We start from the raw sequence: 13,883 nt of genomic DNA, 5'->3' as shown, positions 1-13,883 counted from the left end.
ACAAGCACTGGTGAGTTAGACATTGCTTACTACTGATTGTATATATCGAGTACAGTTCCTGCATACTGTTAAAGTGGTTGTAAACCCTTACAAACCACTTTGACCTACAGGTAAGCCTAGTAGGTCCAAGAAATATCTCCCAAACCTATACGGTTTAGGAGATATTTGCCCGAAGATGGGCACCGCTGTCTACGGCGCATGCGCACTGAGCGTGGCATCGTCAATGCCGCGCGTCTCAGCCCCCATGCGCATGTGCGGGAGTGACGTCATCGCGGCTTCGCCGAATGACAGCGGTGGAGCTGTGGGACCCCACCGAGAAGATGGATGCGGCGGACTACAGGGGACAGCGGTGACATCGCTGGCTCCTGTGTCAGGTAAGTGACACATAATGGGCTACTATGCGATGCATAGTAATCCATTATGCTTTGCCTTTGCAGGGAATGAAAGATGAAGTAAACTCATCAGGGTTTACTTCCTCTTTAAAGTGTATCTAAACCCAAGCACAACATTGTACATTCTACAGTCCTTGTGGTGGCTGCATTATTATTATTTTTTTTTTTAATGCTTTTTTTCTTGCCCCTAACATACTTGTCCTTGGGTGACAACTCCTTGCAGTAATGTATCTTTGGAGCAGCAGCATTGCCACTCTAAGACCCATCTTGATTTTCTAGGATGGCTGCAATATAAGCCCTATCTCGAAAATAAGCCCTAAATTCCTTGTAAAATCATGTATTCCACACTGTAAAAGGATTATATGATGTCCAGTGTGTCTCTTTATGTAACATTATTGTAGAAAATACCTTTTCAGCATCGAAGGTCGCCCATGTGACCCACTGGAGCTCTTCTCTCCTCCCGGCTGACGTCAGCGGCCCCTCCCTCTGCAGTGCTTGGAGCGTGGAAGAAGAGCTTTGGCGGGTCGTGTGTGCAACCAATAACTCACTCTGTAAATAAGGCATTTTCTACAATAATGTTAGATAAAGACACACACCGGACATTATATAATCCATTTGCAGAGCAGATTAAATGATTTCACAGAGACTTTAACTAGGGTTTATTTTGGGGATTACAGAGATGCTGACTCCTGAGCTGAGAGGAGGAGAAAAGGCAGGGGACAAATAAGACATTCCCTAAAAATAAGCCCTAATGCAGTTTTTGTAGCCAAAATTAATATAAGACCCAGTCCTATTTTGGGGAAACATGGTATGTTAGGGATACAGAACTCCTTTTCGTTGTATCCTCATAACAAATAGAGAAGCGGTTCTGTAGCTCTCAGATAGGTGTGCACAATGTAACTGATAGAGTGCAGCTCAGGCAAAAAACGCAACATATTATTTTTGCATATATCAAACAGAATAAAAACTTTTCGATTTTGATTGACTTTAGAAGACTAAACGAGAGCAAGTAAGAGAAGTTTATTGTTCGGATCTACTTATTTTAACCACTTAATGACCCCCTGTCTGCAATGTAGTATGGACAGAAGGCCGCTGTAGGCAAAGCTACGTACTGGTATGTCACTTCCTACTTCTGGGTGTAGGACGCACACCCCCTGGCAGGCTCCCGCTGTGATTGTACACAGCGGGAGTCTGTCAGCAAGTCCCAGCCATTAATTCATGGGCAGGACCTGCTAATCAACTGTGTCCAATCCATAGCCCAGAGCTCTGTGTTGACATCCAATACAGAGCTTTGTATAGAGGGGGCCAGGGATTAGAAACTGAGAGATTTTTAGTAAAAAGCAGCACACTGTACACATATTACATAGTTGGGCATGTATTTAACCCTTTGATTGCCCTAGATGTTAATCTCTTCCCAGCTAGTGTCATTTGGCCTGAATTAATGAAGAAATTCGATTTTTATTTTATTTTTTATTTTTTTCTGTCTTTTACGTTATATCGCAAAAAAAAATCCCAGGTGATCAAATGCCACAAAAAGAAAGCTCTATTTGTGTGAAAAAGTGATATATCATTTGGCATGACCGCAAATTTACCTGCTAAAATAGCGCAGCGCCGAATAACAAAAAATGGCCTGGTCATGAACGGGGTAATATCTTCCAGAGTTTAAGTGGTTAAAGTAGCAAATATTTGTCCGCAGGCTCTGGTGGTATCCTAGGCCAATTGTTTTAGTCTTGGTTGCAATTTTTAAATACAGCTCAGGAACTGAACCTCTTAGGGCTCTTTCACACTTGTGGATCCGTATTCAGCCATCCGCTTTCCTCAGCAGGGATTGCTCAGTTGATCCCCGCTGAGACGGCCAATGACAAGCCCGTCTCTGCACACTGACACCTGACAGATCTCTGCTCTCCTCTATGGGGGGAATCGGATGATTACGGACCACCACCAAAAGAGGGTTTCCGTCCGTCTGGTTTTTGCGGAGAGGATCGGGGCTGATCGGATGTCAGCGGACATGTCACCGCTGACATCCGTCGCTCCATAGAGATGTATGGAGCGTCAGCATCTGAACGGTTCGCATGTGTGAAAGATCCCTAAAGCCGCGTACACACGGGCGGACTGTCTGGCCAACTTAGTCCGTCGAAACACATTTCAGCGGACAGTCCGCTCGTGTGTGGGCTTCAGCGGACTTTTTCAGCGTGCAGTCTGGCGTATTTCGGAATTTCCGCGGACAGTCCGCTCGTGAGTAGGCTAGTTCGACGGACTAAGTATGGCGCATGCTCAGAAAGGATTTACACGGCGGAAGGTTGCATTGCTGTGTATTGGACTTCCTATTTCTAGTCCCGCCGTACGTGCTGTACACGTCATCGCGCAAGCTTTCGACGGACTGTTTTGCATCCGTGTGTGGTCAAGTCCGTTCATTCGAAAGTAGGACGGACTGTCCGTCGGATTGTCTGACGGACTTAGTTGACCATACAGTCCGCCCGTGTGTACGCGGCTTAACAGTTATTAGGAATGATACCTTTTACTGTGTTCTTTCCATTCCCCCCTCTCTGACTTCCGAGGACTGATTTGATCCATAGTAGGAAATACCTCCTAACTACAATTTTCTTTTTTTTTTCCAGGGGAAATAGACACTCGCTTCTCTTTCTGTGCTGTAGCAACACTTGCACTGCTGGTAGGTTTAAACTGTGTGCTGAATAACGATTCTATTTTATTATCATGTTGTAATATAAAGGTAATTCTTCTGTGGCTCTCAGGTTGCTATGGAACTAAAAGTCCCAGCAAAGCCAGAATGTCTGTAATGGACAAAGCTAAGTCTAATATATTGCTGTAGTACAGGGCCTGGAAAGGACAACTAACTCAATATGTAAATGAAAGAGTGGGAGCGGACACCGTGAGGAGACCCCTGAGCCTATATTAGTCTAGAAGGCTTCAGCTCTGTCTCCTCCTAGGCCAAGCCCCACTAACGTGTTTCACCCATTTATGGGCTTGGTCATTTATGGGCTTGGTCATAGAAGTACTAAGCCCATGAGTGGGCGAAGTGTGTTGGGAGGGGGGTGGCTTGGGATAGATAGTATGGGGCGTGCCCTACACTCTTTAATTTGCAGATTGTCTATCAGATGAGGCAGGCCCCTCTAAAGCTAGCGACTGGCAGTGTTGGGACCACCGGGTTTAATATTCGGAGGCTTGTAGCAGCACTGTTTTTGTTTAACTGGGTCACAGCTGATTGAATATATCACACGGGTACAGTGTCTGGAAAGCAAGCTGAATCCTGTATATAGCACGGGTATTATGTTGGAAGAGAACAAGCGGACTATGGTATATTGAACAGATTCAGTGTCTGTAAAGGACAGGCAGACTGTAGTATATTACACAAGTACATTGTCTGGAAAATAAAAATACACTGTAGTTTGATTCTCGGATAAATTGTGATAAAAGGACAAGCTGACTGCAGTACATTGCTCAGATAAAGTACCTGCTTTTTCCAGCAGGTGGCGTATGGTGCTTATCATATTGACCTCTACAAATAGAAGTAAATTTGCTAGGGCTGTATTATTATTATTATTATTATTATTATTATTATTATTATTCAGGATTTATTTATTTCAGGTACTTCTATAGTGCCGTCAATTTACGCAGCACTTTACATATACATTGTACATTCGCATCAGTCCCTACCCTCAAGGAGCTTACAATCTAAGGTCCCTAACTCACGTTCATACATATACTTGGGACAATTTAGACAGGATCCAATTAACGTACCTGCATGTCTTTGGAGTGTAGGAGGAAACTGGTGTACCCGGAGGAAACCCACACAGGGACAACATGCAAATTCCAGGCAGGTAGTGTCCGGGTTGGGATTCGAACCAGCAACCTTACTGCTAGGTGAAAGCACTACCCACTACACTACTGTGCTGCCTTATATAGCGCCAACAGTTTGTGCAGCACTTCACAATGTAGCGCGGCATAGTACAATTATAATACAACACAATACAGAAGGGACAGGAGGGCCTTGCTTGTGGAACTACCTTCTTAAGACCGGATTGTTGTAATTCTCATGATTTATCCTGAAACATGGGATTTATGTCACATTTAACCACTTAGACTGCCCACTGCATAAATACTGCAGGGCGGCTCTATTGCAAGAAACTACATACCTGTACGTCATTTTGTGCAATAGATACTGTGGGCATGCACCTGCTACAAGGAGGGTGAGCCAATCGATGTGTTCGCCGGCAACCTGTGATCACTCCACAAAGAGGCAGAATGGGGATCTGCCTATGTAAACAAGGCCGGTTCCCCCATTCAGACAAGGAAGTACACAGAGATCTTCTGTTCCTTTTAAGCAGGAACAGGGATCTCCATGTTCTTCCTGGCAGTCCATCCCCCACACAGTTATAAAACTCCCTATGACTACATTTAATCCTTTGATCACCCCTGATGTTAACCCCTTCAGATTTGTCTGCTGCAATGTCGTAGTCCCGGAAAAAATTGCTGATCGGCGCCATTACCAGTAAGATCCATAAAAAAAAAAAAAAAAAATTTAATTCCATAAAGCTATCCCATAGTTTGTAAACGCTATAACTTTTGAGCAAACCAATCAATATATGCTTATTGGGCAGGTACCTGTTTTTGATAGGTGCTGTTTCCCAGTTCCGGAAATGGGGCCACGGCCCAGTCTCCCGAAAGTTCAGCCCCCTCCTCCTATAAATTAGAAGGCGCAGCTCGCTCCGTGCATGCGCAGTAGGGAACCGGCTGTGAAGCCGAAAGGCTACACTACCGTGTTCCCTTACCAGGAATGGAGGCAGCTGCACCCGACAGCCGACCCAAAGACATTGCGGGCTCCCTGGACAGGTAAGTGTCCATATATTAAACGTCAGCAGCTGCAGTAGTTGTAGCTGCCAACTTTTAATTTTCTCGTGGGAGGGGTGGAACTCCCTTTTAATTTCCTATACCAGGGATATGCAATTAGTGGACCTCCAGCTGTTGCAAAACTACAAGTCCCATCATGCCTCTGGGTGTCATGCTTGTGGCTGTCAGTCTTGCTATGCCTTGTGGGAATTGTAGTTCTGCAACAGCTGGAGGTCCGCTAATTGCATGTCCCTGGACTATACTATGTTAGTACTGTATCTAAAAATACTTGGCAGCCACTAGAGGTCACTATTTTCTGATGATGAAATTACTTTCTGTAAACTTTAATATTGAAGACAAATGTTCCACCAATAATGGTTGGTGACATTTTATTTAATATTCTGTCCATTTTTGTGGGTACTCAGAGATGTTCAAGCCAGATACTCCGTATTCAGCCCACCAATCGCTGACATCGCACATTCCTAATATTAAACTCAACTTGTCACAAACACTGGGCAGTAAAACTCTGCATATAATGAATAAGTAGGAGTAGTCTTTAGGCCTCATACACAGGGATGAAAAATTCCGAGTTTAAACATGGGCTTTTCCTGAGCCCGGGGAGCCGCAGGTAGGGTGCACAGCTGGCCATAGAAGTAAATGACGCTATGCCCTTATACTTCTCTAATTAATTACTACATTTCCCTGCGCATGCGCACAGGATGTATTTTCACAAACCTGGTACCTGTGTGTAGTTCTGTGCATCCGTGTTTACATGTGTATAAGAGCTTACAGCTATCAACTTCCATGGGCAGATCTACACCCCACTTCTGACTCCATGGGCCTTGGACCACACCGTGTGTGTGTTGTTGTTTTTTCCCTTTTTTTTTGTTTTTGTTTTTTTGTTTAACACTAGCCATTATTTTATCCCTGTGAAAAGTCCATGTGCATGTAGCCTTCATGAAAACTGCATATTAAATTGATTCTTTTTTGGTTTGACTGGGATGGACTTTTATTTTTTTTTATTTTTTCTTATAAAGCGGTGGTCCGCCAAAATGTATTTATTTATTTTTTTAAAATCGGCAGCGCCAAATACTGCAGCTGCTGACTTTTAAAATAAGGACACTTACCTGTCCAGGCACCCTCGATGTCGGCACTCGAGGTCGACTCATCCCTCGGATGCTGCTGCCGCCATCTTCAGTAAGGGAATCAGGAAGTGAAGCATTGTGGCTTCACTTCCTGGTTCCCTACCTGCGCATGCACGAGTCGCACTGAGCAATCTGAATGGTCCCTGCTGTCTCTGGGGCCTGTGTGTCTCCCAGCAGACAGCGGGGGGGGGGGGGGGGCGGTTGTGATGTAGACCCCCTTGGGGGTTTATGCCCAGCTGTGGATGCAAATACCTGTATTATCTGCACCCCCCCTGAAAGGTGCCAAATGTGACACCGGAGGGGGGGGGGGGGGGGGGTTCTGAAAAGCGGAAGTTCCACTTTTGTGTGAACCTCCGCTTTAATCTGACTATATAACGATGTAGCTTCCACTGAGAAGTGTCCTCTGAACCACTTTGGTGTACAAAAAATTAAGCTTTTTTTTGCATGATGCGTTTCCTGGGTCAGGTCTCAAAAAGACAAAAACATCTTGCCATGAAAACAAGTGCAAAATAACTCCTTAAACCAAATGTGAACACAATGCATTTGAAATCTGAGAATTTTCAATGCTCATTTAAACATACACCGATGGACTAATCTGGAGATCCTGAAAGGCATGGCATCAAGCTTGAATATATTGGGCTCCTTTCACACAGACGGGCTGATCGGGTCCACCTGTCAGTCTTTAAGGCGGACCCAATCAGACCATCCATTTCTCTGTGTAGGGCGGATATCAACAGACACGTGTCCGTTGTCACCCAGCGATTTCCGATCCGACTTTGTCCACTAAAACAGACAGATTGGGATCGGCTGGCAACGGACAGGTAGTCAGTTTTTCCATCTGACAGCCCCATAGCAGAAAGCTGGCTGCATAGCGGAGTGGACACGGACCTGTCATCAGCCTGCTCGGTGGGGATCAGCGGTGAGATTCCCCCGCTAAGCAGGAGTATCCGCTGGCAGACTCCACCAATGTGAAAGTAGTCTTGCAATAAAAGTTTTTTGATGAAAGTTTGAGATTTGCATATCATGTAATACGCCTGTATCCTCTGCCTATGGATTTAGTACATGGACATCACCCAGGTTTCTCTCAGGCTTACTTTTAATGAATGACACAACAGTAGCCGTGTATTAGCATCTTGCCTGGCCATGTTCAGCTGGGTGCTCCATGTAGCATTCCCTGGTTGTGTGCTGCTGTAGTAGGGAGCAAGAGTCGTATAAGCCGATGTCTCCTCTGTAGCGCTGTCTCCTGTCCCATGCGGAGTCCTACCAAGTGCGCTCCATCTCTTATCCCAGCTAGCGGTCTCCAGACAGGAGCCGGCAGCAGGAAAGATCTTCAGGTCAGCATGAAGCAATACACTGGGCATAATAGTAACGGGCTGCTTTCACACCAATGTGCTGCGGTTTACCTACACCACGGGTGCAGTGCATTGTACCTGCAACTTTCCTGCGCTTTTCCATAGACTTCTATTATATCCTGCCGGTGTGGTGCAAGTTCTGAATGCAGGAGTTTTGGCATTTTATTGCTCTTTCAGAAAGTGCACCACACCTGCCGGATATAATAGAAGTCTATGGCAAAGCGCAGCTAACCCAGGAAAATCGCAGATGCACTGCCCTGCACCCGCAGTACAGTGAAAGCAGCCTTAGAGGGGGCTCAGAACAGTAAGGGTTTATTTACATTTGCAGTTTGGGGGGTGGTAAAACCCCATAGTTAAGATGTGTTTTATCACCCCCACCTCAACCTCACCCCCTTTAGCTGCAGTGCCCGGGGATGTACACATGTCTCTGCTGCAGCAGAAGTTATACTCCGTCATGGTTGGTGGATGTAGCACCTGCCAAGCATGACCCATTTAAGTAAATGAGACCACTCTGCAAGTGCCCTGCAATCTTGTGCAGTACAGCAAACTTTAACCCCTTGGACCCTGCAGAAGCATGCAGTTGCTGGGCACTTGCGCAGTGGCCTCATCTATTTGAATGTGGCGCGATTGGTAGGCGGCAGCACCCAACAAAAGAAACAGGAGTTCATTCCTGCTGTGGCATGTGTACACCTTTGGCTGCTGCCTCAGCACCTACAGGTGTGAGGGCGTTAAAACCGTGACTCAACCACAGACAAACTGTCAAATACACAGATAAAAACCTATATGGGAGCTATTTTACCTGCTAGAGAATTTGTGTTTTGGTTCATCCAGTCCAGAGATTTTCACAGCCCTGTCTGGTGGGACAAGAAGCCTGAATTTTCTCTGCCGCAGTTCAGTAAGGCTACTTTCACACTGGGATGGACTGGCATCGGCCGTAAAGCGGCACTATTTTTAGCGCTGCTGTTCAGCTAGCGCCGTTACCTTCCGAAAATGGGTTAAAAATGCCCGCATAGAGCCGCTGCAGCAGCGCTGTCCCATTGTTTACAATGGGCAGGGGTGCTTTAGGAGTGGTGTATGCACCGCTCCTACAGCGCTGCAAAGATGCGGCTTGCAGGACTTTTTTTTACCGTCCTGCAGGCACACTGCAGACACAGGAGAGGCCCTTAACAGGCACTATGCAGGCACTTTATTTTAGCGCTGTAGCACCTGTAAAGCGCCTCAGTGTGAAAGTAGCCTTACACTTACAGGTCTTATAACCTCCAGCACCCTGTGACTGGACAGTGAAAAGGAGAAGCAGCAGGCTCATGAGCTCATCTATCAGGGGAACAGGGGGCACCAGACTAAGTGCAGTAGGAAACCTGCTCCACTTAGTCTGGCGCCCCCTATTGTTCTCCTTTTTGTCTTCTGTAGAGAATTGCTTTACTATCGGGAGCTGCCACTAGTTTATTTTTTTTTGCCCAATCATGGACTTTTAGATTAATACATACATTTATAGGACCCTTACGTTTTATTTACGTTATCAGTGCTCACTGTAATCTTTCCTGCGCCTTTTCTTTTTTTCTTTGCGTCTTTTCATATCTCTCTCACTTTGCTCTCCCCTCCCATCACCATGCTCATTCCTAGGACATGAGCACTGTGGCACACAGTAGATGCTTCTGCTGTTTCCCCTTCTCTCAGTCTGAGCTCTGATGTACAGGGACTGATACCTGTTCAGAGTCAGGTACTCGGATACATCTGAAGATGTATTACTGATCACATTTTACTGCATTAATTAGTGTCTTTTAGATCTGCTTCGGGTCCTGATTGTCTGTCTGAAAATAGCTCACTTTTTTTGAATCTTAAGCCCCGTACACACGATCAGAAATTCTGCCAGTAAAAATCAGATGTGAGCTTTTGGTCAGAAATTCCGACCGTGTGTATGCTCCATGGGACTTTTGCTGGCAGAATAACAGCCAGCAAACGATTTGAGAGCATGTTCTCCATTTTTCGGTCAGAAAAAGTTCAGATCGGAAATTCTGAATTCTGAATTGTTTCCGCATGCTCGGAAACAATTCGACGCATGCTCGGAAGCATCGAACTTCATTTCTCGGCTCGTCGTAGTGTTGTACATCACTGCGTTCTTGACGGTCGAAGGTTCAGAGAACTTTTGTGTGACCGTGTGTATGCAAGCCAAGCTTGAGCGGAATTCTGTCGGAAAAACCATCCAAGTTTTTTCCGACGGAAAATCGTCTCGTGTGTACGCAGCATAAGAATCCTGATTGTGATGTTAGTTATCAGAATTAAGCCTATAAATGGACTTTGTGAGGCATCTAATAAAAGAGAATTTGATGAACAGCAAATAAAAAAAAAAAGCCGCATCCCACTGTGAAAGGAAAGTGACCTACAACCCCTGTGCTGTATCTGTTCAGTCCCAGCAGCTGTTCCTGTTTGTAGATAATAAATTGGCACATATTTTACACGTGTTGCCAGGAGCTGCGCGGATTAACAAAAAGTGCGCACAGATTGGACGAGGCTGATGGAAGCCAGTGAAAGCGACCTGCGCTGAGGAATTCTTTGTACGAAATGTTCTCAAATATTTGTGGCAGAACTGATTCTGTTGTTGGACGCCCCCCTATCTTAGTGCTGTGATTAAAGACTTAATCTATTTACAAAAAAACTAGTAAATTCAGCAACATTGATCTCATAATCAAAGTGCATTGATCTATTTTTGCAGTGAAGTCTGCAGAGCATTGTACATGTGGCCAGCATGTCACGGGTGCAATGCACAGGCTCTTGCAGTGTCTTCCTCCAGTCTCGGGTCTGTATGGAGGTACAGAGCTGCTGTTATGGGGCTGCAGGAAGTGTAGTAGGGCTACAGGAGGAAGATGGTGGAGGAATCGCCTCTGTGCTCTGCTGTGCTGGCAGATAGGACTTGTAGAAGTTCAGTGTAAGTAGTCTCGGGCATGAAGGAAAGGGTTGTGGTTCTAAATGCTGAAGGTTTTTTATCTTCATGCATGATTGTAACCCCCCCAAATACTTACCAGAGCCCCATCGCTATCCTACAATGTACACGAGAGCTTTGGCTCCTCCTCATTGGCTGAGACGGCAGCGGGAGCCATTGAGAAAGAGAGAGGGGGCGGGGCATAGCCATATCTCTACAGTGGAACCTTGGATTACGAGCATAATCCATTCCAGGAGAATGATTGTAATCCAAAGCACTTGTATATCAAAGCGAGTTTCCCCATAGAAGTCAATGGAAACGAAGATAATTAGTTCCGCAATGACTTCTATTGCATGCAATACCGCATGTGGCCAGATGGGGGGGTGCCTGAGAGCCTCGGAAATACTCGGGGACAGCTCAGCTGAACTCGCAAAGGCTCGGAAATGGAGTGATTCTGAGTATTTCCAAATGGCTCTGAACCGTTCCTAGAGTCACCGGCGTCCCCGCACCTCTGGCCAAATGTGGTACTGCACACCCTATTGGCTTGAATCCTGCTCATTTTGCGAGACAACACTCTCAACCCGAGTCGGGATTTAAAAAATAAAAAAGCTGCTCGTCTTTCAAAATGCTTTTTAACCACGTTACTCGTAAACCGAGGTTCCACTGTATGTGTGAATGGACACGCAGAGCAGTGGCTCGGGAGCCAGCCTGCTTGGGTACCCCCATTGCAAACTGCTTTTAAAGAATGATGTGGTCCAAGGCACCAAAAGTAATTGGCCTCCATCCCAAATTTTAGACAAAGAAAAGGGAAAGTGGTCAACGGGACTTTAAATGAGGCCAATCACTATATAAAGTAAGCATGTGGGATATAAAACAGTGCTGCTTTTATGGGTTCCAACAAATAGGGGGAGTTTTTGAATGAGAGATGTATATCAAAAAACAGTCTTTGGCAAAGACGTTTTATTATACCATGTGAGATCGTGTATAACAACATACTGAATAACACAAAAATGCATACACTGAATCGCATACACGCAGGGCATGCTGAAAACCGCATATAAATATTAATGCCATGGTACTTGGCATATCAAAGTAAAAACAAGTCCTGCACAGCATGGGCCACTGGAAGGGCTGAATGCTTTTGGAAAGTTTAGAGTAAAACAAAATAAGAGACATAAAATCATCTGTATGGACATCATGCATCTATGTAAGCCCAACGCGTTTCGTTGGGGTATACCAACTCTTCAGGGGAAGATGCAATGGTGATCTATAAAGAAACCTAACCACATGGTATAATAATGTAACTGAATATTAGGAATAAATGTGTAAAGGACAGGATGGACATCCCTATGAATACATCAGCGGCATAGATGTGAACAGAGGATCAGAGCCGTTAAAAAGGTCTGGCATGGGAGCTGACGTAGACATGTGGACAAGCAGGGAGCGCTGCAGATTCACCGGGGTAACTGTGCAAATGTGGGTGACGGTGAGCCAAAACTTCTGTGATTTGAAATCCGTAATACATATTGCAAAGTGCTTGCTCTGGGGGCAGGAGGGAGGGGCTAAGAGCGCCGGCGGGGGATCCAAGGAGGAGGAACGGGGCTGCTCTGTGCAAAACCACTACACGGAAATAATTGCCAGCAAAATTGAAAGCTGTTCCCGACCCGCCCTTAGAAACTGATGACGTCATCGGTTGGTAGGATGTGGGAGGGCGGCTTAGACGGCTCTCACTTTTCCCAGCAAAAGTACAGATAACAGCAAAGAAAAGGAGAGACCCGGAGGAGGAACTGGAGGTGCCCTCCCCCCTCTCTGTACACAGAACTTAACACTTGAACCCTTTACTGGTCAAACCGGACAGGGCTTGGTGTCATTTTGCCACGGCACCCCATTTGGAAACCCCCGCTCTAAAACATGAACTTGGCCTTTAAAGCGACTTTTTTTGTGGCAAGTTTCATTCTAGTAACCTTTATGGTTGAACACCCGTATGTAATGTTTATAAGACCTTTCATCCGAGTTATTTAAAGTAAAGGAGGTGTCATGAGCTGTGATATTTTGTAACATAGCTGAGGTTTATCTTGTAGTTCTGTACAAGATTACTGTTTATTCCTAAAATGTCAGCTTCCATAAAGCAATAGACGGCTCAGCATGTAAATGTCAGTCTTGTTTGTGTTCCTGCAGGGGAAGCTGGATGCTGTGAATATAGAAAAGGCGATCGACTTTGTTTTGTCATGTATGAACTTTGATGGCGGTTTTGGCTGCAGACCCGGTTCAGAGTCCCATGCTGGACAGGTAAGATTCTTTGGATTCTTCTTTTATAGATGTGTGTGTGTGTGTGTGTGTGTGTGTGTGTGTGTGTATATATATATATATATATATATATATATATATATATATATATATATATATATATATATATATATATATATATATATATATATATATATGTATATATTATGTATATGTATATGTGTGTGTATATATATATTTATGATAGAGAGATGTGTGTGTGTGTGTGTGTATAGACAGGGCTTTTTGTTTAGCAGGGGAACCTCGAGCACTAGGGGTCTACTGTTTCTAGTGGGGGATCTATTGTTGCTTGGGGGGAGGTCTTGTATTTGTGGGAGTCAGTTGTTGCTGGGAGGGGTCTATTGATGCTGGCTGTGAGAGATCTATTGTTGCTTGGGGGGGAATTTTGTTGCGGGTGGTCCATTGTTGATGGGGGAATCTATTGTTGCTGGGGGGGGGCTCTATTGTGACTGGCTGCAGGGGATCTATTTTAGTGCTTTTCTTGTTGTTACCAAATTCCATACAAATTACAAAATTATACTTAGTTCTGTATTCTTTAAAAAAAGACAGTACCGGGAGATGGGTACACAATCACGTGTGATTTTTCTAAGGAAGGCAGCGCAATTCCTGTGCGAATCGCATTCGATTTTGGCTCAAATCGCACTGCATCCACACGGAAAAAGGTGGCGGTTTCTCTCTTTTTTTTTTTTTTTTTTTTTTCCTTGCCACACTGGAACCAGATTGCATGGGCATTCATACCCATGTGATCCGATTCTGGCAAAAGCACTGCGTTCTGTGACCTGATTTTGGGATGTTGTTAACTCTTAATTAACACCCGCAGCAGATCTCATGAACTGTGCATTTCCCGCATCGCATCAGTATGTACTGAACCGTATTCAAATTATTTTTTATCACTAGAAACCTGGAAAGCATTGCACCA

General features: G+C 45.0%; 1 protein-coding gene across 1 annotated transcript in view; it reads left to right on the top strand.

Annotated features, from left to right (window-relative positions):
• RABGGTB (Rab geranylgeranyltransferase subunit beta) overlaps positions 1–13,883 on the top strand; it is a 44,277-nt gene that overhangs the window by 16,816 nt on the left and 13,578 nt on the right. Inside the window, exons 5-6 of the mRNA XM_077450429.1 lie at positions 3,011–3,063; positions 12,836–12,946. Of these exons, the coding sequence (XP_077306555.1) occupies positions 3,011–3,063; positions 12,836–12,946 (164 nt within the window). The remainder of the gene's footprint in view (positions 1–3,010; positions 3,064–12,835; positions 12,947–13,883) is intronic.

The sequence above is a fragment of the Lithobates pipiens genome, unplaced genomic scaffold (genome assembly GCF_037356315.1).
Source record: "Lithobates pipiens isolate NorthernLeopardFrog02 unplaced genomic scaffold, aLitPip1_a1.2 Scaffold_23, whole genome shotgun sequence".
Taxonomy (NCBI): Eukaryota; Metazoa; Chordata; class Amphibia; order Anura; family Ranidae; genus Lithobates; species Lithobates pipiens.
This window is presented reverse-complemented; position numbering and strand designations above follow the sequence as displayed.